A 27,921-nucleotide genomic window follows, 5' to 3' on the forward strand; every position below is an offset into this window, starting at 1 on the left:
TGCTCGTGGGGGTGTAAAATGGGGCGGCGCAGGATCAGCAGGAGGCTAGGGAGCTCAGTGCCCCCTCCCACTCCCCTGCAGGATTGTGGGTCCAGTGACCCCGGCTGGAGCTAACTTGCCGGTACTAGGATCACTGGGACAGGGTGGGCTGCATGGCTGAGCTATGTGCAGCCAAGGTAGGAGACCAATGGGGAAGGGGTGCAGGGAGTGTGGGGAGTGGGTGCAGGGGGCCAGGGCCACAGGGAGGGGGGTTCAGCTGGTGCATGGGGGGGCTGGGGGCAGTCCCTGGATGGGGGGGCTAGATACTGGGACATAGTCCCTGGATGGGGGGGTTGAGTGCGGGGGGGGGACTCCTCTGGGGAGGAGGAGTTGCTGGGTGCTGCTGGGGGCAGTTCCTAGGTGGGGGCTGTGTGCATGGGGGACAGTTCCTAGGTGGGGTCTCTGTGCATGGAGGGCAGTCCCTCAGGGGGCCGTTCTGCCCTGGACAGGGCACCCTGTCTCTGCAGGGCAGGCACGAGTGTTAGCCCAGTGTTGGGGATTGGGGGATGCTGGGGGTACAGTCCCAAGGGTTTTGGATGATGCGGGGGGGCATTTCCTGGCTTGGGGAGGCAGTCTGGTGAGGGGCTGTGGGACAGTCATTTGGTGGAGGAGCTGGGTGCATGGGGGGCAGTCCCTGGCTGGGGGTCGGGTGCATGGGGGGCAGTCCCTGGCTGGGGGTCAGGTGCATGGGGGGCAGCCCCTGGCTGGGGGGCAGGGCTCCCCATCTTTGCAGGCAGGCTCAGCAGCCGTACTCTCCAGGTGCTCAGCCCAGCTGCATCGCCAGCAGCAGTGCGGAAGTGAGGGTGGCGATACACCATGTCATGCCTCCCTTACAGTAAATTAATTTTAACAGTTAATATTTTGACTTATTTTGCAAATTTAAAATGCTCTTGGCAGACATTTACCAGTGTTGAAATGAAAGGTGCTGTATCGATCTGAATTGTATTGCTGTCATATAACAAATACGAAACTTTTTTTTTGTAGATGTACAGGTAGTGTATATATTGTGTGGATGAGGCCCACATAGAGAGCTGCATATGTGGCCCGCAATAGTAAATAGTTTCAGAACCACTGATCTAAAACATTTGACCAATCTGACACAAATCAATGGCAAAAGTGCTGCTGAGTAATATTAACTGGTCGTATTGTGGTGATCCTGCTTGTCATAGTAGCTAGTATCAGCCTGCCATGTAACAAATTTAAATTGTTTTTAACCCTCTTGCGACTGGGGACGGAAATAAAGGTATTTTACCAGCAGTTTGTGACAAACCTGTTTCAGAGTAACAGCCGTGTTAGTCTGTATCCGCAAAAAGAAGAACAGGAGTACTTGTGGCACCTTAGAGACTAACAAATTTATTAGAGCATAAGCTTTCGTGGACTACAGCCCACTTCTTCGGATGCATATAGAATGGACAAACCTGTGTTTGTCTGTTGTAGTGCTAGAGGGGTGATAATTCCTAGGTTAATAGGGGGTGCTAGAATCATAGGCCTTTCGGATATACACCTCTACCCCGATATAACGATGTTCCTGGGAGCCAAAAAATCTTACTGCATTATAGGTGAAACCGCATTATATCAAACTTGCTTTGATCCACCGGAGTGCACAGTCCCACCCCCTCGGAGCAATGCTTTACCGCGTTATATCCGAATTCATGTTATATCGGGTTGTGTTATATCGGGGTAGAGGTGTATTACTTTCTCATACTGCTAGTGCTTTCTGTCAGTTTCTGTTAAACCATAAAGTTGTAGTTTTAATTGTACACGTTATACTGTTGCCTAAACTAGAGTAAAACAATTGATGGGAAGATGTAGCAATCTGTTTAAGCTTCTTTTTAGAAGAATCTGAAAACTAATTTGTGTATTTATGGTTATATACAGACCTTTTTAGTACTTTACCATATGAGTATAATATATTAGAATGATCAAATGTGTTTTATAGTAATTTATTTTCACTTTAAATTGGTTTAGACAAAAGCAATTTTTCAAGTTCATGCCTAAAATGATTAGTAATTAATTCAGCTGTTAGCTGAATTTCTTTTTTTTTTTCAGATTACTGGGATATAATTTAATAAATGTATTTTTACAAGTAGTTTAATATATATTGACCTGTTAATGAGCAAAATAATTCGCTAATGTGTGCTAATAATGTCAAAAACCAAAAATCTTTTCAGTTATTTATGACTGGATATAACAACAGCTTTAAAAAGGGTTTCCAATTATTTTTTTCACCTTTCTCTTGTTTGTAATATGTTAGATGCATACAGTATTTGTTTCCTGTTTTTGTACTTTAACCCTTGGTAAACTTCAGTTATTTTAGTGTTTTATCTGCATTTTTTATGGAGTACAAACTAATTTAGCTCTGCTGAATGGACTTTCTTGTCTGTGGTGTAAACACACTTCTAGGAGTGTGGTGCTTTTTGCCATCTCTTCTGTGCACACTAAAAATATTGTGAAATTATGATTGAATGTTAGCTATTTGGGATTTTGGTTCACTTTTAATTTCTTAGCAGTAATGTACAGTTAAAGAAACCTAGAATCCATATATTTCCCATCAGATTATAACAATCTGAACTCAAGTCAGATTTGGTGTGGCAGTCACTGTAAAAATTGACTTGGGTTGGGTTGGAATATTTTTAAGTTTCAGTCTGCCTTAAGTCCAGATAGATTTTCCTGACTGAATGAAATGTCATCAGTTTGCTCCCTTCCAAATTCCTGTACCCTCTAAGTCAGGGGTGGGCAAACTTTTTGGCCCGAGGGCCACATCTGGGTGGGGAAATTGCATGCAGGGCCATGAATGTAGGGCTGGGGAAGGGGTTGGGGTGCGGGGGTGTGTGTGTGCAGGAAGGGGCTCAGGGCAAGGGGTTGGGGCACAGGAGGGGTGTGGGGTGTACGAGGGTGCTTAGGGCAGGGGGTTGGGGTGCAGGAGGGGTGCGGCGGGGGCTCAGGGCAGGGGGTTGGGGTATTTACCTGGAGCAGCTCCGGCGTGGCAGTGGGGCTAAGGCAGGCTCCTTGTCTGCCCTGGCCCCACGCAGCTCCCGGAAGTGGCCGGCACCAGGTCCCTGCGGCCTCTGGGAGAGAGAGGAGGAAGAGGGCTCCGTGCACTGCCCCTCCCCTGCAGATACCTCCCCTGAAGCTGTTAGGGGATTGTTGGGGCTTTTGACATTCAGAAAGATGTGGTGATCTTTTGTTGCTGTTTTTTGGTGACCGAGAGACAGTTGAGGCTCTGGGGAGTGGATGGAACTCATTTTTCCTTCCTCATTTTGAGCAAAGCTGTTAGGTGACTTTAAATTTTGGAAGAGGAAGAAAGCTTTTAATAGTAACTAACTGTCTGCCCCAATATCTGCTACCATATCCAGCAATGGAGCACATTAGCTTGCTCTTCCTCCTCAAATAACTCGTAGTTCAATACTTTAAAATGTCAACATTGTTATCCAACCTCTTAGTCTTCGTTAATAATACCTGGAGTTGAATTGGGCATGTGACATTTCTGAATTTGTTTCAAGCTGTCTGCAGAATCAGGCAGACCGCACTTCAGCTTGTATTCAGTTCACATTTTGAAGGTTATTTTCACAGCTACAAAGACTCCTGCCTCCACATGAACGTGTGAAAAGCAGTGCTGAAAATGCTTTTTATTTAGCTATCAGCTCCCCAAATAATAAGACATCATCAACCTCAATGCCAAATAGCTTATATGAGGAGGGTCAAATCCCTCACAGGCTGAAGCGTCTGCATAAAGTATCGGGGGGTAGCCGTTTTAGTCTGTATCCACAAAAACAACAGGGAGTCCCGTGGCACCTTAAAGACTAACCTCACTTCTTCAGATACATGGAGTGAAAGTTACAGATGCAGGCATTGAATTCAAGCGAGGTTTTTTACCCACAAAAGCTTAGGCCCAAATAAATCTGTTAGTCTTTAAGGTGCCACCGGACTCCTTGTTGTTTTTGTTTGCATAAAGTGTCCCTGGAGGGCCACAGAACTTCTGTAGGTGTCCACAGTGGCCATAATATTTGTAGGTATAGAGGCTGGTGTGCATGGGACTTGCATCTCAGTTCACATTTTAGGTGCTAAGTTAACACAAATAAATAAAGCTGTGCTACAACTGTAGTTGGTTGTATTAATTTTTCTTTCTTTAACTGAATGAAAATAATTTAATTATGCATGCCGCTTTGATATTTAATGCTATTTGCATTTTATCAGTTGTACAGAAGTTATATTTCTGTACATTCTTTTACTAGCTTCACAATAAAGGGACAAGAGATTGTTGCTTGTCACTTGTGAAGTTTAACTTGAATAAAAATTACATTGAAATGAGAGAGATTAAGAGTGAAAGTTAATTTCATTCATACAATACTTTTTATTAATTCCCTTGCAGCTTTGCTACCAGCTGTAATAAAACTTCAGTAAACTTACCAGAAGGAATCATAGGTGTATAACAGGGGTTGGCAATGTTCGGCACGCGGCTCGCCAGGGTAAGCACCCTGGCGGGCCGGGCCAGTTTTATTTACCTGCTGACGCAGCAGGTTCGGCCGATCGCGGCCCCCACTGGCCGCGGTTCGCCGTCCCGGGCCCATGGGGGCGGCGAGAAGCGGCGCGGGCGAGCGATGTGCTGGCCGCGGCTTCTCGCCGCCCCCATGGGCCTGGGACGGCGAACAGCGGCCAGTGGGGGCCGCGATCGGCCGAACCTGCCGCGTCAGCAGGTAAATAAAACTGGCCCGGCCCGCCAGGGTGCTTACCCTGGCGAGCCGCATGCCGAACGTTGCCGACCCCTGGTGTATAATTATGCTGTCATGGCAAGTTACAGTGGAATATGCTTTGTACCTGAAGTTCATTAAATGAAGAGACAAACATGCTTCCCCAAGGGTAATGATAAATATGTATTCCTTTATTTAGTAAACATTCATCAGATTAAAACTCAGTCAGTTCTTTCTGTACATTGTAAATATTATTGTTTCTTAATCAGCAAAATGGCTTTACGATTACCATATTTTATTCTTACCAAGCCAGCTTAATTTCTTGTTATTTTGACCTGTAGATAAGGGCAGGAATAACTTTGTTTTTCTTCCTGAATTTTAAGACTTGAGACTGTTAGAGGTTTCAAGATGTGTGTGCTGTCTACAGCTTTTCTAAGCTAATAAAACCGCAATGATGTGGAGATGTGATACAGGGATTTTTCTTGAATAAATTAAAGTTATAGTTAACTTATTTTGGAAGTGTCCCTTATGAAGAGGTTATTGCCTACCAACAAGTGAACTTCTTTCTCTTTTGGACAGTTTAGTGAATAGCTACTGGAAGGCAGAATGAGCTATAAAACAGCAGTTATTTAATCAATTGGAAAAAATACAGGTGACAAATACGAATTTTCAAATTCTGGCGTTCAGTGTATATGAACTAATAATGCCATAAACTTGTTGTTTGACATTCACCATATTTTTCAGCAAACTCAAGTAAAACATTTGAGGAGGCATAAACAAATCTTGTATTAGGCAGTGAAGTACAGGAGAACAATGCAAATACTTGGTGCCACTACAATCAAAGATTCACTAATTCAACTCCCTTGAATTTTATTGGTGATTACCTCTGCTTCCATATGAACGATAGTGAGAATCTTGTATTCTCTGTGACAAATCCAATCCATTAGATATTGTGGGTTTCATTCTCAGTGTGTGTGTGTATATATAGATCTAGTCTTGAATATAGCACTTCAGAAGTCATTGACTTACTCCTTTAGTGTTTTGGCAACAGAGTTTTCATTCAGTTAAATATCGCTCTGTGCTTCAGACTTCCTTGAAATCTGACATTTTGGGAAACAGTAGTTACAAAATCACAAACCAAATAAACTGCTTCTTCTCTTTGTTTGACAAATTCAAATAAGTGCTTTTTAGAGAATTACCTAGACTTTTTTCTGTGAAATTAAAGAAAATTAGATTAGCTGAGCAACAGGGATTCACAAGGCAGTTTTTATAGCAAGAATGTTTTTTGTAGATTATATTAAAGCTTCAACTAATAGCAAATGTGACTAGGTGTCACAAATAACAAATAATATCACATGCCTAGCGATGTGCACTCATCATTATTGAGCAATGTGGGTTTCAATAATTTGTTTAAAAAACAAAAACATCCTAGTGATATATGGCTGAGTTGTTTTCCTTGAATTTTGTTCAAAAATGCATGCAGTTGAATTGCCTTAGGCTTTTTCTGTGGGGAGCCAATTAATACTGGAAGCTACTTTGTCAAGCCTTTGTTTAAAAAGCCTTAGCTATATTTACAAAATAGTTGAGCCCAAGATTAGTTACAACTAAGGATGTAAGGTGTTAACCTGCCTGAACCGTTAACCCCCAGGCCGGCCGGCCCCAGCGGCCCCGCACCAGCCAGTCCCTTAACGGGTTAAACAAAATATTTTTAATCATTTAAACGGTTAATTTTTTAAATGGTATTTACATCCCGAGTTACAACACACTTTCGTTTAAGAATACTTAAGGTGGACGTGAACTTCAAATTTTAAAAAGTGCATACAAATGAGGCTAAAACTGAATGTCCTTAGTTCATTTTAACATGGTTCTCATGCAGGCAAAACTCATTGACATCAGTAGCTTTGCCCGAGTAAGGATGGAATAGGAGTTTTAAAATTTGGGTCAACATAAATTTTTAACTATGGAATAAAAATTGATGAGTAAATGCAATGCAGGTGAGGCGCCCTGAGCTGGCAAGGTGGAAGATGCATTTGACCCATCCTCAAATTATAACTGACAAAATCACTTACATAGTCAAGTGTGGATATAAAATGAATGTGAACTCCCAAAATATTTTTGGTACTCAAAAAGAACAGGAGAAGAAGTGGGCAGTAGCCCACGAAAGCATATGCTCTAATAAATTTGTTAGTCTCTAAGGTGCCACAAGTACTCCTGTTCTTTTTGCGGATACAGACTAACACGGCTGCTACTCTGAAATCTGACTTTTGGTACTCAGTTACAGAATAGCTATATCTGTTAATGCAAGATTTAAAGCAGCCACAAAGAACTGAGAATTCTCGTCTCACTGATGTCTCTTTATAATGTAGTCTTGAGAATTGTCATCTGAGCATTTGCATCAAAACAACTTGCTGTGACTTAAATGAGGATCCCAGAACAGCCGGATCATCTGTCCAGTAAGAATTGAATTGAAACCACAATCTCATTTCATCTAGCCACTGGTGCAACAATTGTATGGTAACTGCTTTTGGCATATACCATCTTGAGTTGGATTTGAACTGGGTACATAGTGATGAGCGGCATTGCTTCTATTATCAGGCTCTGGCTCATGAAGTTTCCCCAACAGCACTGCTGCTGCCATTGACTGTATTCTGAGGTGGCCATGTGTAACTGGAGTATGGAAACCTCCCTTTCACCCTGGAAGTATGTTCTTGTTGCAGGGAGGAGGTACTGCTGGGAAGCTTACATTACCACTGCCTATTCTGTAGCTGAATAAAGTCTCCAGGTATTAATTCAGCAACTACTCACAAGCCCTAAATTCACTCCTTAAAAAATCCTGAATAGGTACATATTGAAGAGTTACACTAATTTCAAACTATACAAAGTCTAAAACTTCTGAACACAGGTTCATCTCAACTATCTGACTTGGATGACATACACCTCTACCCCGATATAACGTGACCTGATATAACACGAATTCAGATATAACGCGGTAAAGCAGTGCTCCGGGGGGGTGGGGCAGGGCTGCGCACTCTGGTCAATCAAAGCAAGTTCGATATAACGCAGTTTCACCTATAATGCGGTAAGATTTTTTGGCTCCCGAGGACACCCTTCTATCGAGGTAGAGGTGTATATCTAAAATTCAGAAAACCCGAATCTTGAATAGTTGAAGTTCAGATAATCATTTTCCTATGCCATCGAGTACAAGCCTGTGTTTTTGTCTATTGCGTGTATTTTTAGAGGCACTGAGCACTATCGGTTCCAACTAAAGTTAATCATTGCTGTGGGTGCTCGGCATCTCTGAAAATCTGACCCAAAATCATTAGTTGTCCTGAAAAATGTTCTGTATATAGGAACACTGTTTAAATGATTAGTAAAACAGAAAATGTTAAATGCAACTGGAAATAGTCTGTTTTTCTGTCTGCTGAGAAATACAGTGATATTGTTGGACCCTGGTATAAATTGTAGAACAAAGCACAATAAAGATAATTTGGCAAAATACACTTTTCAGTATGACACAAAAGTGAGACTTCGGTGTTTTAAAAACAAATTTTTATTGTAAAATTGGACTCATGCATGTTTTTCTGAAAAGCCTCATGTGTAATTGACAGCACATCTAAGTGAACATGGCTTAACTTAAATGTCCCTTCATATGTGCCTAAAAATGTAGTGTGAAGTTCTGAAAATATTAAACTGTATAAACTATTATCATAAACTGCTTCACTATGAAAACTTGTTAAACACTGTTAAAAAGAAACTGACACTAGTACTGTATATTAAGACAATTAGGTTGTTTCAACAGAAAGTTAGTCTTTCTGAAATAACAGAAGTAAGATTAAATAGGTATAGTAGCTGGGTGGAGGGAGATGGGAAAACAATGAGATAACATCCATCAACAACTAGGGTTGCCAGGTATCCGTTTTTTGACCAGAATTCCCGGTCGAAAAGAGACCTTGCCTGCTCTGGTCAGCATTGCTGAACAAGCCGCTAAAAGTCCAGTTGGCAGCGCAGCGGGGCTAAGGCAAGCTCCCTGTGAATCCCGGAAGTGGCCGGCATGTCTGCTTCTCAGTGCAGGGGCAGCCAGGGAGGTTCCGCACACTGCCCCCTCCCTGAGCACTGGCTCTGCAGCTCCCATTGGCCGTGGTTTCTGGACAGTGCGCAGAGCCCCCTGGCCTCTCCGCCTAGGAGCTGGACATGCTGGACGTTTCCTGGAGCACCCTAAGATAAGCGCCGTCTGGTCCCCAAGCCCCTGCCCCAGCCCTGAGCTGCCATGTGCACCCAAACTCCCTCCCAGAGCCCGCATCCCCCTCCCCAACCTCCCACCCCAATCCTGAGCTCCCTCCTGCACTCCAAACTCCCTCCCAGATCCCACTCGTATACCCGAAACTCCTCATCCTCGGCCCCACCCCAGACCCCGCAAACCTTCCCACACCCCTGCCGCATCCCTGAGCTCCCTCCTGCACTCCAAACCCCTTGGCCCCAGCCCGGAGCCCTCGTCCCCTCCCTCACCCAAACCCCAGCCCAGAGCTCTCTCATGCACCCCAAGCCCCTCATCCCTGGCCCCACCAAAGAGCCCTCACCCCCAGCTGGAACCCTCGCCCCCAGAGCTCCTGCCCCAGCCCGGTGAAAGTGAGTGAGGGTTGGGAAGAGTGAACGATGGAGAGAGGGGGGATGGAGTGAGCGGGGATGGGGCCTTGGAGGAGGGGTTGGGCCTTAGGGAAGAGGCGGGGCAGGGGTGTTCGGTTTTGTGCGATTAGAAAGTTGGCAACCCTAACAACAACAACTGAAAAAAACACTGTCTTGTACGGAATGTTACTTGTGTTAGTTGGCTATCACTCTACAACTTTGAGTGGAAAATAAGAAAACCAAAAGAAAAGGGGCAGACACCATCAAATGAGAAGGGAGGAAGCCCCTACTCTTGGAGTCCTTTATATTATATCTCTGTCATCCATAGGTTACCACTGGTCACGTGATGGACTCCTGGAACTTTCCATGGTTTTCCTCCAAAACCCTCACACATGTCAGGACTTTTTCTTATCTGGATAATGTTTTTTTTGTAGTCCAGGAACACGTTATCTCTAAACAGTCTGTGAACCTATTAGTAGAAGTCCAAGTTCCCAAAACAAGTCGAAGTAGACTTATTCTCTTAGCAAGACTCTGGTTAGGAAAATTAGGCCTTCCTATATGGTCTATTATCCTTAGGCCATTAGTCTTTTTCCCAAAGGCAGTGGGTTCCACTGCATTGACTGACAGTACAATGTAGTTTCTGAAAAGGGGGGGAAGCTGTTTTGGGGAGCAGAATGGACGAACAAAGCTCAAGGAGACCCCAAGATCTGTGGATTTAGACCTTTTTGCTCCTCAGATCCTCTGGTTCTGGAGGTCCTGTAATGTTTCCCTCCAGAGGGGAGCCTTCATGGCAAACACCACATACTGAATCCATGAAATTTTAAGAGTCCTCTTGACTTTACCATGGGAGGCTACAGTTTGGCTCTCAGAATTGTAGACCTGATCCAAAGGCCATTGAAATCACTGGAAAGTTTCTGTGTTAGCAATAAATTCAGTGAGGAGGACAGGTTTACATAGTTTGTTTAGGGATATTCATGAACAAAGAACGGTAGAAACTAGAATTACAGACTGCAGATCGAATGTCCTACATTAAACAGATTTAATGAAAAGTTACTGTTGTCTTCAAAATTGCACTTTTGAGCGAATATGCTGTTTCAGGCTGTATTCTAGTTGTACATATTGCATTTCCTCTGTAGGCCAGATATCATTTGTTTCATACTTTGTGGTTTCACACTGTTTTAGTTTCATTATTAAAGGTAAACACTGTCCTCTAAGTACAGGGTCCCCTGTGATTCATGGTGCAGGCTTTCAGGATCTTGCATTATTATTATTATTTTTTTTGCAGTGTTTTTATGACTCTAGAAGCTTTGTGACATCTGTAATAAAAATTCCAGTCAATTGTATGTGATTGCCACTCTTTATTTTTCCTGTTTCTCAGTGTGCAAGTTGAGTAAACAATTCTCCCTTCTCACAGGTTCTATAAAGACCACTAATTATAGCAAAAGATTTAAGATGCAGAAGGGGAAGAAAATTAATCTTGATATTTTTTTTTCTTGTGAAGTGGGAGGTGATTTTATTTTTATCTACCACCATATTTCTACATAGAGCTAACGAACCATCTTCTTCCTCCCTTGCGTTGATCTCTGCTATTAACACTCTTAAGTTATTTCTTATTGATGTTAATGAGATTTGAAAACAACCTCAAGGGAAAGTTGAGAGCACTGCTGTGAAATTAAATTCTAAACAAAATATAATTCTTAATATTGGTTTACTAATTAAGGTTCATTCCTGCACGATGCGGAGTACTCTAGCTCTGATCCAGCAAAGTACATGAACACGAGTGATCCCATTGATTTCAAGTGCTGTATTGCTGGTGATTAGAAAAAACAAACAAAAACTTATCTTGGGTGCCTGCTTGACTGATTCTTGGAGCTGGTAATTGAGAGGAAAAATAGTTTTTACTTGTAAATGGAGCATATTTGCATAGAAATCTATGAAAGATGATAAACAAAAAACCCTGCCATAGTGTTTTTAGAGTCTGTTTCTAGTCCACTTTATGGGGGATTTTTTTCAGTGTGTACACTTCCTGCAGAATATTCAGCACATGAACACTGTCTACAATGGCATTTGAAGTTGAATCCTCTTTGACATGTGTGAAACTTAAATGTAATAATTAATTAAAATGTAAAATGATTAACTTGTTTAAAAATAGTTGTGCCTATTCCTTGCTGAAGTCAGACATTTATAGTATTATATGGCTAGCTTTAGCCTTTTAAAAATATATTTCCTGCCCCTTTTGTAGGGTATGTGCATGGGTTGGGCATTGGAACTCATGTGAAAGAGTCTGGGAAATGCATAACAAATGATGGCTCTTAATAAATCAACATTGTGATGGGTCTTCAGAGCCCTCCAAACCTACCAGTCTGGGCTGTCTCTCACACTATGATGCTAATGTCAAGCTACAAGCCTCTGACAGGCACTGCACTTACATAGACATCCACAGTACACAGACATCTCAGTACCACATATAGCGACACTTCATAACTTCACATACAATGATAGTACATACAACCCAACAGGATATTAATGTTTAGCAAATCAAATGATTTGAAAATGACTTTTTAAATGATACCTCACAAGGCACGCATTGTACAAAACATATAATCATATCACAGTGATGAATATGGGGCTTTCAGGGTGCTATTTTGAGGTACAGAGTGTCACAAACATGGACCTATTCTGCTTCTGAAAATGGTGAACAAACTGTGCTGAACAAATGAGGCGTGTAGGGGAAGGATGGTGCCGTGATTAGGACACTAGCCAAAGACTTGGGAGGCCTGGGTTCAGTTTCCTGCTCTGTCACAGACTTCCTGTGTGACTTTGGGCAAGTCACTTATTCTCTGTGTGCCTCAGATCTCCATCTGTAAAGTGCAGGTGATGAGGACATAAAAATAGCCATACTGGATCAGACCAAAGGTCCATCTAGCCCAGTGTCCTGTCTTCTGACAGTGGCCAATGCCAGGTGCCCCAGAAGGAATGAACAGAACAGGTAATCATCAAGTGATCCATCCCGTCACCCATTCGCAGCTTCTGGAAGACAGAGGCTAGGGCACCATCACTGTCCATCCTGGCTAATAGCCATTGATGGACCTATCCTCCAAGAATTTATCTAGTTCTTTTTTGAAAGACCATATGAAATAGGAAATACTAAGATGAATATATTAAAGCAGGGGTCGGCAACGTTTGGCACGCGGCTCGCCAGGGTAAGCACCCTGGCAGGCCGGGCCAGTTTATTTACATGCTGACGCGGCAGGTTCGGCCAATCGCTGCCCCCGCTGGCCGCAGTTCGCCATCCTGGGCCAATGGGGGCGGCGAGAAGCGGCGCAGGCGAGGGATGTGCTGGCCGCGGCTTCCTACCGCCCCCATTGGCCTGGGACAGCGAACCGCGGCCAGTGGGGGCTGCGATCGCCCGAACCTGCCGCGTCAGCAGGTAAATAAACTGGCCTGGCCCGCTAGGGTGCTTACCCTGGCGAGCCGCGTGCCAAATGTTGCCAACCCCTGTATTAAAGTTTTAAAGTTTGAGGCACTGAGGCACAGTAATGGGGGTCTATAAGTGCCATAGATAAATACATATGAGAGTGCTGATTCTAGAGAGCTAAAGTCAGTTATATTGATTACTGTAACATAAAAGGTTTTGGGGGGGGCTGTTTCTTTTTACTATTATATTGAGAGAGCTGTTAAAGATAAGTGATTTGAAACTACATAGTGATTAATTTAAATTTCATTCACATCCCCTAAAGTTTGATGATTACTTCCATTGTGCAGTGAATAATTCTTGAATGAAGAAAGGTGGGATGCAAGGGCCGGAAATGATTTTATTGTATTGGTTTTTATTTCTTTGCAGGAAGAATCCACAGCACAAGCTTGAATACAAGCACACTGCACCTCCAGGTAAAGACTCTTGTTCAAAACTTTTAAAAATAAAAACAGTGATACACACTTAAAAGGGCGTATGAAATTGTTTATGCTTCTGTTAAGCTTTACCCATTTGTATTTGTCACTTACTATACAACTCTGCAATGTTGCCATTCCGAATGCTTTAATTCTTTCCCTGCAGTTGTCCACAGTAAAGATTATTGCTTTTCTACTCCACTTAAGATTTGTTTCACTGCTAACTATTTTAGATGTCTTTTGATCTGAGTAACCTCACCAGGTGGTTCAAATGCTAACAGTATGACATGTACATGCATGGCTTTTATACCATACAGACAAACACCAAGAAGTAGTAGATATTTGAATCCGTTGGTGGCTTTTACTCTAAACACTTAATGGAACAAAAAATTCCATAATTTGAGAGACTCTGATTTTTAAGATAGGGCAATCTCAATAAAAGGTTTTGGGTTTTTTTGTTTCTGGCAGGGGATCTGAGGAAAGTAGCACAATGAGAGAAGGGGTTAAAAATGTAGACTATAGTGCTTGTGATGTTTGTTTAAAAAAAAGTTTGTCTCTTTTCTAGACTAGTGGTTCTCTGCATCTAAGAAACCAAGTAGTTCCATATTTTCTTTGGGGGACTTGGACAGAGTTTAATCAGGATGGAATCTAAGTATTCATTGAAAAGCTATTTTTCTAGCATTTCAGGTTGAAGTAATTAGATTTATTGAACACTTAGCATTGGAAAATATTGCAGTTCGACATTTTTCTCTAAGAATGTTATTACATTTATTTTTTTATTTTTTTAAGTGTACTAGGCTTTTTCAAGAAAAATATAAATCCATCCATCAACCATACAAACGATGCATGATTTTTAGTTTAATATAACTATGCAAATGTAATGCCACTCTGTTCAGAGTTTCCCAAGAGTTAGGGATCACGGCAACGTTATCGCTGCAGGAGAAATTGCAGTTATTTCAATGACCCAGACCTGAAAAATTAGCTCTGCATAACTCAAAAGTTTGTCTTTCACCAACAGAAGGTGGTCCAATAAAAGATATTACCTCAACCACCTGTCTTTTATTTCAGTAACACAATAATCTAAAAAAGTAATGTAAACATACAAGCGTATTGCTATATTTGCAACTTTTTTAAATGTTCAGCTGTTGTGTCCCCGAAGGATAAACAATAAACCAACATGCCCACAGGGTTGGAGCTCTGGGAAGGAGTGTACTCAAGCAACGGTAGATTTATGGGGTGTTGGCACTAGTCTTGGAGTCCTGCCAGTTGGATTGCAGGGTCTCAGCTCTCTGAAACGGCTGTTGGACAGAGGATCTGTATCCTGAGGGTGTGCCCAGAAACCCTCAGCCAGAAGCCGTGCCTGGCCTCTGTTCAGACTCAGGAAGCTTAAAGCTCACAGGATCCAGTGAAGTGAGGCCCAAACACAGCAGCCTAGTGCAATGCTTCTCAACCAGGGGTCCAGAGTCCCCTGGGGGATCACAAGCAGGTTTCAGGGGATCTGCCAAGTAGGGCCAGTGTGAGATTTGCTGTGGCCCAGGGCAGAAAGCTGAAGTCCCACCTCATGGGTCTGAAGCCCAGAGCCCTGCCTCAGGGGCCGAAGCATGAGCAATGCAGCTTCACAGGGGCCCCTGTGGCGTGGGGCCCCAGGCAATTGCCCTGCTTGCTACCCGCTAATGCCGATCCCAGCTTTTATATGCAGAAAACCAGTTGTTATGGCACAGGTGGGTTGTGGAGTTTTTATAGCATATGGGGGAGGGAGGCAGCTCAGAAAGAAAAAGATTGAGAACCCCTGGCCTAGTGAGCTCTACCAGGGCAGTGTGAAATCATTGATATGCTTTGCTGGAACAGAAAAGGTGTGGGATCAAACCTGGAAAAGGTGTTCATGAGAGGGTTACTATCTTGGGAAGTGGTCAGTCATCTGAAAAAGACCAGTCTCATAAATACATAAATATACCTAGTAAATACAGTCACCATGGCAGTTACGTTAAAATGTGGGAATGTCCTCTTTATTTCTGCAGTCTCAGTTACTGATATGTCACAGATTTCTGCTAGATTGTAGTTTCTCTGGTAATTGCTTTTTTTTTTCCCATTTAGAAACTGAAACAAGAAGAACTAGACAGAAAACTACTAAAAGAGGTTAGAAAGTTCTAATTTTCTTAATGGACCTGTTACTGTTGTGGTGGTGGTGGGTTTTTTTAAATCATGCACATGAAAGACAAATCAGGTTAGATGTATTGGTTTCAGTTAAGGATGGTGTAATATTGAAGCACTTTATCATGAATGCTACTTGCTAGGTCTCTAGATGGGGAAAGTGCATTATTTTCTTTCAGTGAATACCCCACTTTGTATTGCATGTGACAGTCCTTAAATTGGGTGTTCTATGCAAATGTGTTCCAGATAAGCAAACTTAGTTTTACTCTGGAAACTGCAAAGTATCTTTTAACTTTAAAGATGAACACTGAGTTGACTTAAACCAATTAGTTCCCTAATATTGCCTAGAGGTAAAAGGCAATAAGATAAAAGGAATCAGCATTTCAGCTACAACTGTTTAAAGTCTGTCCAGTAAAGGCTGACTGCCCAAAACATTGATGTATTCCTTTTTGCCTTAAGCCATGTTCTAAAGAACATGAAGGTAATTCGCTTTGTGTGCATGTATACATGTGCCATTGAGCTTTTCTTAAGTTTAATTTTGTATCTGAAATATTGATGCCTCATAAGGTGTTCTGAATTAGAGGTTCACTAAAATGCTTACCAAATGGAACACTGCTTTATCATTTTTCATCCCTATGTGAAATATTAACATTCTCTTATAAGGCTGTCACTAAAGATGAGTTGATTTGTTTTAAATTGTTTATCCCTTGTTTTGAACAAAGGTCACTAACCAAGAGATACAAAACATATGTTTATATTTCTTAAAACAATAGAGCTACTTGTCAAGTGCAGCTTCTTTGAATAGTGTCCCTTTGGGTGCTCCACTGTAGGTGTATTTATGCCCATTCACCTCTAATTGGAGGATCCTAATGGGAGCAGGAAAGAATCCACTGATTGTCCTTCTTGTGGGAACAAATGATGTGGCTAGATTCTCGCTGGAACGTATCAAGGGAGACTATGCCAGGCTGGGGAAACTCTTAAGGAAATCGAGGCTCAGGTGATCTTCAGTGGGATTCTGCCTGTTCCTAGAGAAGGGCAACAAAGGTGTGATAAGATTATGACAATCAACAGATGGCTCAGGCAGTGGTGCTATAAGGAGGGCTTTGGAATGTATGGCCACTGGGAGGCATTCATGGACAGAGGACTGTTCTCTCGGAATGGACTTCACCTGAGCAGGGAGGGAAATAGACTTCTAGGATGGAGTCTGGCACAACTGATTAAGAGAACTTTAAACTAGGAATTTGGGAGAGACGGTTGGAAGATGTCCAGGTAATCTCCACGCTGGATTTTAACATTGAGAGGAAAGCAAACGAAGTAAGAAAGGATACAGCCGTGGGTATGAGAATGGACATATGGAGGAAGGGTAGTGTAGATACCGGTCTAATAGGTGACACTGGTGGTAGAATGTCTGGGCCTAATCGGGTAAAGAATGTGAGCAAAGCCAAACAGCAAAAATTAAGATGTTTGTACAGCAATGGTAGGAGCCTAGGTAACAAAATGGAGGAACTAGAGTTACTGGTGCAGGAAGTGAAACCAGATATTATAAGGATAACAGAAACATGGTGGAATAGTAGCCATGAGTGGAGTACAGGTATTGAAGGATATGTGCTGTTTAGGAAAGACAGAAATAAAGGCAAAGGTGGTGGAGTAGCATTGTATATCAATGATGAGGTAGACGGCAAAGAAATAAGGGATGGAATGGATAAGACAGAGTATGTCTGGGCAAAAATCACATTGGGGAAGAAAGCTACTAGAGCCTCTCCTGAGAGATAGTGCTTGGGGTGAGCTATAGACCACCGGGATCTGATTTGGATATGGATAGAGACGTTTTTAATGAAGTAAATACTAATGGGAATTGTGTGATCATGGGAGACTTTAACTTCCCAGATATAGACTGGAGGACAAGTGCTAGTAATGATTTTCCTGGATGTGATAGCTGATGGATTCCTTCATCAAGTAGTTGCTGAACCAACAAGAGGGGATGCCATTTTAGATTTGGTTTTGGTGAGTAGTGAGGACCTCATAGAAGAAATGGTTGTAGGGGACAACCTTGGTTTGAGCGATCATGAGCTAATTCAGTTTAAATTAAATGGAAGGACAAACAAAAATAGATCTGTAACTAGGGTTTTTGATTTCAAAAGGGCTAACTTTAAAAAATTAAGGAAATTAGTTAGGGAAGTGGATTGGCCTGAAGAACTTGTGGATCTAAAAGTGGAGGAGGCCTGGAATTACTTCAAGTCAAAGTTGCAGAAACTATCAGAAGCCTGCATCCCAGAAAGGGGAAAAAATTCATAGGCAGGAATTGTAGACCAAGCTGGATGAGCAAGCATCTCAGAGAGGTGATTAAGAAAAAGCAGAAAGCCTACAAGGAGTGGAAGATGGGAGGGATTAGCAAGGAAAGCTACCTTATTGAGGTCATATAGGGATAAAGTGAGAAAGGCCAAAAGCCATGTAGAGTTGGACCTTGCATAGGGAATTAAAACCAATAGTAAAAGGTTCTATAGCCATATAAATAAGAAGAAAGCAAAGAAAGAAGAAGTGGGACTGCTAAACACTGAGGATGGAGTGGAGGTTAAGGATAATCTAGGCATGGCCCAATATCTAAACAAATACTTTGCCTCAGTCTTTAATGAGGCTAATGAGGATCTTAGGGATAATGGTAGGATGACAAATGGGAATGAGGATATGGAGGTAGATATTACCACATCTGAGGTAGAAGCCAAACTCGAACAGCTTAATGGGACTAAATCAGGGGGCCAAGATAATCTTCATCCAAGATTATTAAAGGAACTGGCCCATGAAATTGCAAGCCCATTAGCAAGCATTTTTAATGAATCTGTAAACTCAGGGATTGTACCGTATGACTGGAGAATTGCTAACGTAATTCCTATTTTTAAGAAAGGGAAAAAAAGTGATCCGGGTAACTACAGGCCTGTCAGTTTGACATCTGTACTATGCAAGGTCTTGGAAAAAAATTTGAAGGAGAAAGTAGTTAAGGACATTGAAGTCAATGGTAATTGGGACAAAATACAACATGGTTTTACAAAAAGTAGATCATGCCAAACCAACCTGATCTCCTTTCAGAATGTAACAGATTTTTTAGACAAAGGAAATGCAGTGGATCTAATTTACCTCAATTTCAGTACGGCATTTGATATAGTTCCACATGGGGAATTATTAGCTAAATTGGAGAAGATAGGGATCACTATGAAAATTGAAAGGTGGATAAGGAACTGGTTAAAGGGGAGACTACAACGGGTCGTACTGAAAGGTGAACTGTCAGGCTGGAGGGAGGTTACTAGTGGAGTTCCTCGGGGATCGGTTTTGGGACCAATCTTATTTAATCTTTTTATTACTGACCTTGGCACAAAAAGTGGGAATGTGCTAATAAAGTTTGCGGATGACACAAAGCTGGGAGGTATTGCCAATACAGAGAATGACCGGGATATCATACAGGATGATCTGGGTGACCTTGTAAACTGGAGTAATAGTAATGGGATGAAATTTAATAGTGAAAAGTGCAAGGTCATGTATTTAGGGATTAATAACAAAAAATTTTGTTATAAGCTGGGGACGCATCAGTTGGAAGTAACAGAGGAGGAGAGGGACCTTGGTGTATTGGTTGATCACAGGATGACTATGAGTTGACGTTAGTTCCAGTGCAGAGGATAGAGTTCGTCAGAGCGGTGCTCGACTCCACCTGCACCACAGCATTTCTGCCACAGGAAAGGATCCAAGCATTGGTGGACCTCATCGCGGGAGTCTCCGCATTCCCCCTGACCACCACCAGAGTTTGTCTGCGCCTGCTGGGACACATGGCAGCATGTATGGATGTCGTCCACTATGCCAGGCTACAGATGCAGCCCTTATAGCAGTGGCTGACAATGGTCTATTCCCAGTCCAGAGGTAACCTGGAAAAGTTGTTACCATCCCGCCGACAATACTTACCTTGCTGCAATGGTGGACCAACCCAATGTCAGCCCTGGAAGGAGTTATGTTCGACAGCCCTTGTCACTCCATCGAGTTGATATTGGATGCCTTGGACCTAGGCTGGGGAGCACATCTTGGCAACCTTCAGTCCCAGGGCATGTTATCCCTGGAGGAGATGATGTTGCACATAAACGTCAAAGAGCTCAGAGTGGTACGGTTGGCCTACGGAGTCTTTCTACCACACCTGGCGGGCAAGGGGGTGAGAGTGATCACAGACAATACGGCCTCTATGTTCTACATCAACAGGCAAGGGAGAGCATGCTCAGTGGCTCTCTGTCAAGAGGCTGTCTGATTGAGGGATTTCTGCATCGAGCACGGGATCCACTTGGAGGCCTATCACCTCCCCGGTGTCAGGAACATGCTAGCAGATCACCTCAGCAGTTCCTTTTTCTCTCACCACGAGTGGTTGCTCCATCCGGAGGTAGCCTGGACTCTCTTCCAGAGGTCGGGAACTTCCCAAGTGGACCTGTTTGCCATCAGACAGAACAGGAAATGCCATCGCTTCTGTTCCCTGCAGGGTCTGGGCAAGTACTCCCTCTCCGATGCCTTCCTCCTGTCATAGTCGGGGGGATTGATGTACACGTTCCCGCCAATCCCGCTCATCAGCAGAGTCCTGTCAAAGATCAAGAGAGACGAGCCCCAAGTCATCATGATCACCCTGGCGTGGCCGCACCAACATTAGTTTGGCACACTGATGGACCTGGAAGTGGCCATTCCCTGGACCCTTCCCGTCCAACCAGATCTGCTGTTGCAAGATCGCAGGCGTCTCTTACACCCCAGTCTCACCCCCTCCACCTCACGGGTGGATGCTGCGTGGTTGAACTCGGAAGAGCGGACCTGCTCTAGCGAGGTCCAGCTAATCCTTCTGGAAAGCAGGAAGCCTTCCACTAGAGCGACCTACCTGGCCAAGTGGATGAGGTTCTCCCACTAGGCATCTGAGCAGAATATTTCTCCATCGCGCTCCTGCTTACAATCTATCTTAGATTACCTGCTCCATTTTAAGAACCAGGGGCTGCCCCAGTCCTCTGTCAGGGTGTACCTTGTGGCTATCTCCGCTTCCCACTCTCTGATCCAAGGTCAGACTGTATTTTCACATGACATGTCAGTCCGATTTCTGAGAGGCCTCAAGAGGCCCTTTCCATCGGCCCAAGCCCCTGTCCCACAGTGGGACCTTAACTTGGTTCTTTCTAGGCTTACAGGCCTGCCTTTTGAGTCTATGGGCTCCTGCTCCCTCTCCCACCTGTCATGGAAGGTCGCTTTCCTTGTAGCTATAACATCCGCGAGTCGAGTGTCAGAGATTAAAGCTCTGACATCGGAACCGCCGTATACAGTGTTCTATAAGGGCAAAATTCAACTGCGACCCCACCCGGCCTTTCTGCCGAAGGTGGTGTCTTCCTTCCATGTTAACCTGGACATCTTCTTCCCGGTGTTTTATCCCAAGCCGCACACCGCTAGTGAGGAAAGGAGGCTGCACGCCCTGGACGTCGGACGTGCCCTTGCATTTTATCTAAAGTGTACCAAGCCCTTTCACAGGTCGACCCAGCTCTTCATCGTGACAGCGGAGAGGATGAAGGACCTTCCAGTGTCCTCACAGAGAATTTCCAACTGGATCACCTCCTGCATCTGGACCTGTTACGAGCTGGCACAGGTCCTGCCGCCACTGATTGTGACTGAGCTCAGGTGTCCTCGGCAGACTTCGTGACGCACGTTCCTATCCAGGACATTTGCAGACCCGTGACGTGGTCTTCAGTTCACACGTTCATGGCGCACTACGCCATCACTCAGCAAGCCAGATGATGCTGGGTTCGGCAGAGCTGTGTTGCAGTCTACACGTCCGTGAACTCCTACCCGCCTCGGTTGGCATTGCTTGGGAGTCACCTAATATGGAATGGACATGAGCAAGCACTCGAAGAAGAAAAGACAGTTACCCTTTCCATAACTGGTGTTCTTCGAGATGTGTTGCTCATGTCCATTCCATGACCAGCCCTCCTTTCTGGGAAGAAGGAACTGAGGGTGGGAGGAGCCGGCAGCACCCCTTATAACATGGCATGTGCGTGCCGCTCCAGGGGGTGCCAGAGCCAGTCCCCTATGGTTACCATTGAGAGAAAAACTTCAGGCACCGGTGCATGTGGTGAGATTACACACTCATATGGAATGGACATGAGCAACACATCTCAAAGAACACCATTTACGGAAAAGGTAACTGTCTTTTCCTGAGAGGCCGTGAGTAGCTTTGAAAAGCTTTAATTGAAGATCTTTCTGAGACCATCAGTGCGTGATCGAATTTCCTCACATTATTTGTGCTTAGTTCTGCTATTACTGAAATACTTAGTCTGGCTGTTACTACTCGCCATGCTTTTTTGAGACATGTTTGCATACAGTATCTAGTTCCACGGCAACTGATTAGAGGTGCCACCACTCTGGCACTGCTGCTTCAGAGGTAGCGAATGCAGTTGTTACGCAGTCCAGTTTGGGTCATTCTGCATAGTGAAGTCCTATCGGTTAATACTTTAAGTCCCTCTTACATTAAAAATAAGTCTGAGTTTTTTATGGCATGTACAGCTACAAGAAATACAATTCAAGTAACATGGCCCTTGTCAGCTGTAGCAGGGGTGTGTGTGTGTGCACAGGCAGGTGGCAGCTGAACATGAATATCTGGCAGGGTGATGGTATAACTCAGTTATTTTAGAGAATCTACTTATTAAAGATGCAAGGCACTTTCAGTGAGAGTAAACTCGCATTTTGTTTCTTTGTGTGCAGATGTCTCTTTCTTCCTGTTGATTTTAGGTAACTTAGATTAATTAAAGTGTTCTTAATTGTTGTTAGAGACTAGGTGGGTGAGATAATACATTTTATTGGATTAACTGCTGTTGCTGTGAAGCTTGAAAGCTTGTCCCTTGCACCTGCTAATTGGTCCAGTAAAAGATATTACCTCGCTTGGCTTGTGTCTCTCATACCCTGGGACCAACACAGCTGCAATACTACAAACAGCAATGGTTAATATTTGCTGACTCTTTCTAAAAATGCCCTATCTGCTGGTTCCAGTGGTTGCTCCCAAAGGCTTGTAAAAGGCTAGGATCAGCAAGTTCACATTTGAGACAGTCCTAGTCAGCTGTGAATACTGTATCTTGCAGGCAGATAGGATTCCATTAACCTTTAGTACATGCTGCGTGGCACAGCTGCAGGGTTCGGCAGAGTAGAGCTGATATTTCCATATAAATATATTTCAACTCTGGCAACCAAGAGGAGAAGGGTACTGACTAGATGACATTTGACATGTTTAGTTCTTAGTCATTATCCTAATTGCCACCAGAGGGACTGCTAATTGCTTAGTGCCTATAGACAATAAGAGGCCAGGGTTTGAAACATTATCTAAGGGTAGAACCGTGAGGATAAGAGCAAAGGGGATCAATAAAGCTTCATGTAGTCACTGATTCTGTTCTTATCACTGTGTTGCAAATTTGTGCCTGTCCATTCTACAGCTACCCAGATGAGTGGTCTGCTTTGGCTCTCAGCTATATGGAATCCTCTTACGAACAGCTTTCCTATCTCTAGCAAGCAAATTATCTAGTTCCCAAGAATAGCTTTTTTAAAGAGGATGTGCTGCATCCTCTTGGAGCTTCTTTTGTGTAAACACATTTTAAATAAAAGAGCCTCATGGTCATCTTGATAAATGTGGTGCCACTACAAGAGACTGTTTTGTCAGAACTGCTTGCTTAATAAGCTGCCTTAAGAGCCATGGGCTTGAGTAAACTTTGTCAGGAACAATAAAAACACCTACGCTGTTCTTTGCTGGAGTCTGAAAACCAAGCAAGAAAAATGCGGCTTCTTTTTTTTTACCATTTTAACTGTTTGTAGGACAGTGGCACCATATCAACAGGCTGATGAAAATAGCCAGCAGCTCCACACAACAGTTCACTTAAAATAAAGATGATACAAGCAGTGCTCTGGAAGTGAAGGGGGATTTTTTTTAAAGGTTCTGGGCTTACTGGACTCAAGAGGGCCAATCTGCCATCTTTACTCGGATTGAGCAATACACTACTCTGCAAAGATCCCATATGTTTCAGTGGGACTACTTGATGGGTAAAGTGCTATTCAACAAGTTTAAGAGGTCCAGAATGTGGTCTATAGTAGGTCCAATATCATATCATCATCAACCTGTATTTTCGTTCTTGCCAAATACTCTTGAAGCAGGTAGTGGGTTTTTTTCTTAACTGGGTGGGGTTGGGGGTGATTAATAGACAATTGTGGGAGACTTTTCAGAAGTGCTTGAGCACCTGCAGCTGTTATTAAAATAATTGGAAGCTGCAGGTACTTGGTACTTATGAAAATCACTCTCATATGAGAAGATTCGATCGTTTCAAAGAGAGGGACACAGTGGAATCAATATATTCTTTTCTTCAGTTTTCTTTTTTCTTCTTCTCCACCCTCCCCTTTGTTCAATCCTGTATGTCTCCTTATTTCCAATTTTTCCTTCCTTTGTCTTGCAACTTTACTGTATTTTTACACCTTCTCTAATTGTTTGGTTTGAAATGGTGGGGATTTTGTTTTTACCATATTTAGGACACCTGCCATTTCTCTGTTCCTTAATGAATCTGCCGTTCCATACGCCGTCAGTGACTTTTGTAACAAACAATACCATTTTCAGCAGTGAAGTTAGTGGTGTTGGGTGGAAATGATTAGTTGATCCTTTTAGAGCTGATGGTAGGTGGTAAAACAGCAAGCAAGATGGTAGATTACAGCCCAGATTGGCAAAGTTGGCAATTCCTTTCTAGGCACGTGCATCATAACTGGATTGTCCAAAGCAAGTAGTTAGATCCAGAGGACTGTGGAATAGGTTTTCTTGGATTGTACTCTTGTCTCCTCCACAGATTGCTGTGTGTCTTCCAGCAAATCTTTTAACTTCCCTGTGCCATCGTTCACCCATCTAAAAAATGGAAGTAATATTTTATAGTGGTGGTTGTGACATTCCCCAGGGTGCAACTTGAACTGCTGTGTCCCCTTATCTCTCTAGACTGGGATGCCTTTTACACTGCTTTGCTAGTGAACAGCAAACCCTCTAGGCTCTGTTCATTCACAGCCACCAGCATGTTAAAACACTCCCAGCTGAATGCATGAATGATATGCCCAGCCATCCATGAATAGATACGGGGCAACACCCACATATCCCTCAATCCCAGCCTTGCCCCCGAGAAATGTGCGTCTTGTTCAGTAGCCCACTGGACTGTACAAGCTCATAAATTAGTCTGTCATTCCAACAAAGGGTAATGAATATGCACCAGCCCTATTGACCTGAGTAGAGATTTCCCGAACACTTCAATCAAACACGCGGGTTTAGATAAAACAGTAAAACAAGTTTATTAACTAGAGAAAGATTTAAAGTGATTATAAGTGATAAGGTATATGAGTTAGAATTGGTTACAAAAGAAATAAAAGGATAAACACACAAGCTAATTCCTAAACTTTACCAAGGCCAATAAGTTTAAAAGCAAAAAGATTTCTCTCACCCAGAAGCTTTCAGCAGACCATACTAGCTGGAAAAACCTCCAGGCCAGGACCACTTCCCCAGTTCAATGATGCACCTTTGTCTTTCAAGCAATCTTGCTGCTGTGAGTAGAGATGGGGAAAGAGAGGTATCTAGAGGCATTTTTCCCACTTCTTTTATGCTAACCCTTTGTACTGGAAAAGTCTTTCCTGGATCATGGGGTTAGGCAGTTCCATGGCATATCTGAGCTGCCAGCTGTCCTTAAGATGAATTGTAAATTTCTTGTTTACAACTCCCCTGCTGGTGAATCTCTGATCTTAGCACCAAGCTTTTAGCACTTAGCTGGCCTGCCAGTGTGCCTTTGTCTTTGAGAAAATGGTCTGAGGGTGTTACCCAGAACTACAGCATATTTCAGTAACACTCATATAGCAAGATCTTGTAACTCCATATACAGTGTTGATACACACATTTTAGCAGGACAGTTATGTTCAGTGGATTATGAGTTTTCAAATGATACCTAACAAGGCATACTTTGTACAAAATATATCATAATCATCTCAGTTGGTAAACATGGGGTACATGATGTCAGATGGGGTACAATGTGTCACAGTGATGAGAAGCTTACTTAATATTTATAAATGCTTTGGTATCCTTGGGTGCAAAGTGCTATAAATATAACTAAGTGCAAAGTATTCTATTAATAGAACGGCTTAATAATCCCATAAATAGTTTTGTAATAGTTGTAATAATTTCTGCTAAAAAAAAATGAAATTGCTGTAACTCTTGAGCTAACGGCATTATAATAAGCACCTCGTAGATCTAGATTTTTCCACAGCGCTTGAAGTCTATACTTTAATCTCTCTACATTTTGCCCTGTACAGGAAAAAGTGTTTTGGAGGAGGACAGCGATAATGATGGTGAACCGAATGAATATGACCTGAATGACAGCTTTCTAGATGATGAGGAGAAAGAGGAGTATGACCCTACTGATGAAGATTCCGATTGGGAGCCAGATCCTGAAGACAAAGATAACGAAGATGTTGAAACACTTTTGAAAGAAGCACAAAAATTTATTAAAACCAAAAAGTAGTTTTGTCCAAATGATGTGAAGTACTGACAACGTACCTGTTTACAGGATTGGTGGGGGTTTGGGGAATGACTTTGAAAGCCAACTTTACCCATGCTTGAGACACTACAAACAAGGATTAGGAAAAAATGAGCAACAGCTTCCTTTTCTTTTGATACACATTGTTTTGTCTTCCCGATTTTTTAGCTGATGACGTCAAATCATAAAGTCTGGGATTATATTGTGGTTTAATTGAAGATTTTTTTTAAAAAAGTCTCTTTTCTGAGGCTTTTCCAACTTCTTCACAGCTCATATTGTCAGAGGAAGGATTAATGGATTGGAATGTAGCTATTAACATTCCTCATGAATATCTTTCTATGCTTGCAAAAAAATAAGGATTGTAGACCTACCATAGGGAGGTGTATAGTTTTGCTAAGGTGTAATATATTCCATGCTAAATAAAGAAAAAGTAACATTGCACAACTTTTTTTTATGGCAGATCAAATCATTCTCAGTTCAATAGGGAGTCTTTGTTAAACCAGTTATTTTGATTAGTTTGTTATTCAGCTATCCTACACCGTCATATTAAGTTTTAACAGGCTGTTAATAGTGGATGTCTTCACCTTATAATTGCACTTATTTCTTTGACATTCCTGGTGTAAATTGCTAATTTTGAAAACTGTCTAAATAACTTGGGGAAAACACATTTTTTAAAATGTATGCTAAATTTCAAATTATGTCCCCAAATCAATTCTAGTACCTTTTTTTTTCCAGTCAATGTACATTGATGATACTTTCAATTTATGTTGAAATTGAAACCTTAATGGCTGGTTCTACAAACTGATTTTAAATTATGCTGAGCTTATTTAAGTGAAGCTTGTAGTTTGTTTGCCTAATGCTTCCCATTAAGGCCCTGTTTTCAGTTGGCTTTTAACTTTCCCTAACTTTTAACCTTTTCGGACTGAATGTTTTTGGAAAGTTTCAGCAAAAAATGGTTTAGCTGAATACAAGGTTAGAAGAAAACGCATTGTTTTGCCTGGATTTAAAAAATATCTTAAAACCATTTTGTTGAGAAGATCTAGCACATCCATGCTTTGGAGCAGGGATTTGTAATTTAGCAGAGGGGGGTCTCCCTGGTTTCAGGGATATGCCTTTTGCTGTCCCTGTGAAAATCTGCCCAGATTTAGTAATCAGCAAACATCACATTTTGCACATGCTCACTAGAAACTCGTTAGAGTTCGGCAGCTGACTTCTCTGAAGATTGCGTCTGTACTGAGAATGCTCCATCCCCTCGCAGCTCCTGCATTTGATCAGGCTGCGCAAGCACCATCACCGCAGAATGACTGAGCATGCTCTTCTCCAGGGGCTCGGTAGCACTTTCTCTGCAGTTTTTTCTCCCAGAGGCCATGGGTCACTGTGGTGCTGGGTACAGGAACTGAGAGCAGTGATCTTCCTGGTGATGCCTAGGCAGTGAGGAGGAGGAGGAAGGGACTTGATTGGAATTCTGAAGGGTGAGGCGCAAAGGGCGTTGGGGGTCAGCATTGTGGAGGTCAACATGGTTCCACATGTTAGGATTGTTTTTTGTTTCCTTTTTTTAAAAAATGAAGCTATGACAGAGGAAAAAATAGCATGTGATCATGTAATTAAAGATTGTATCATAGCATGTATGCACAAGGAGGCTGAATTAAGGTGGTGTGGGCATTCTTTATGCAGGCATTTACTAACTTTTGAAGGCTTGATTTTGCAAATATAACATTCTTGTAACATCAGGGAGTTTTGTATGTAATAGTACGTATACTGGCTTGTATCTCCCTGTCTGCAAAGGCACTAACGGTTGTCAGAAATGTTCTCAGGCATTAAGATTTGTAATTTGACAATTATTTAATTTTTTTGAAAGGGCTTCAGAGAAGGAGTTCAAATAACCTGCTAGTGTCTAAATCTGTATTGAGCTGTATTTGGGAGCAATATAATATTTTCAAAAATTG

General features: G+C 42.6%; 1 protein-coding gene and 1 long non-coding RNA gene across 2 annotated transcripts in view; both read left to right on the forward strand.

Moving 5' to 3' along the window:
• Window positions 1–27,921, forward strand: part of LOC117874086 — a 427,235-nt gene that overhangs the window by 83,295 nt on the left and 316,019 nt on the right. The gene's annotated exons all lie outside the window — the stretch shown is intronic.
• The window catches only part of APLF (aprataxin and PNKP like factor), a 92,942-nt gene extending 65,021 nt beyond the window's left edge, over window positions 1–27,921 (forward strand). The window contains exons 9-11 of the mRNA XM_034763889.1: window positions 13,198–13,244; window positions 15,339–15,380; window positions 25,752–27,921. Of these exons, the coding sequence (XP_034619780.1) occupies window positions 13,198–13,244; window positions 15,339–15,380; window positions 25,752–25,960 (298 nt within the window). The 3' untranslated portion in view covers window positions 25,961–27,921. The remainder of the gene's footprint in view (window positions 1–13,197; window positions 13,245–15,338; window positions 15,381–25,751) is intronic.

The sequence above is a fragment of the Trachemys scripta genome, chromosome 3 (assembly GCF_013100865.1).
Source record: "Trachemys scripta elegans isolate TJP31775 chromosome 3, CAS_Tse_1.0, whole genome shotgun sequence".
Lineage (NCBI taxonomy): Eukaryota > Metazoa > Chordata > Testudines > Emydidae > Trachemys > Trachemys scripta.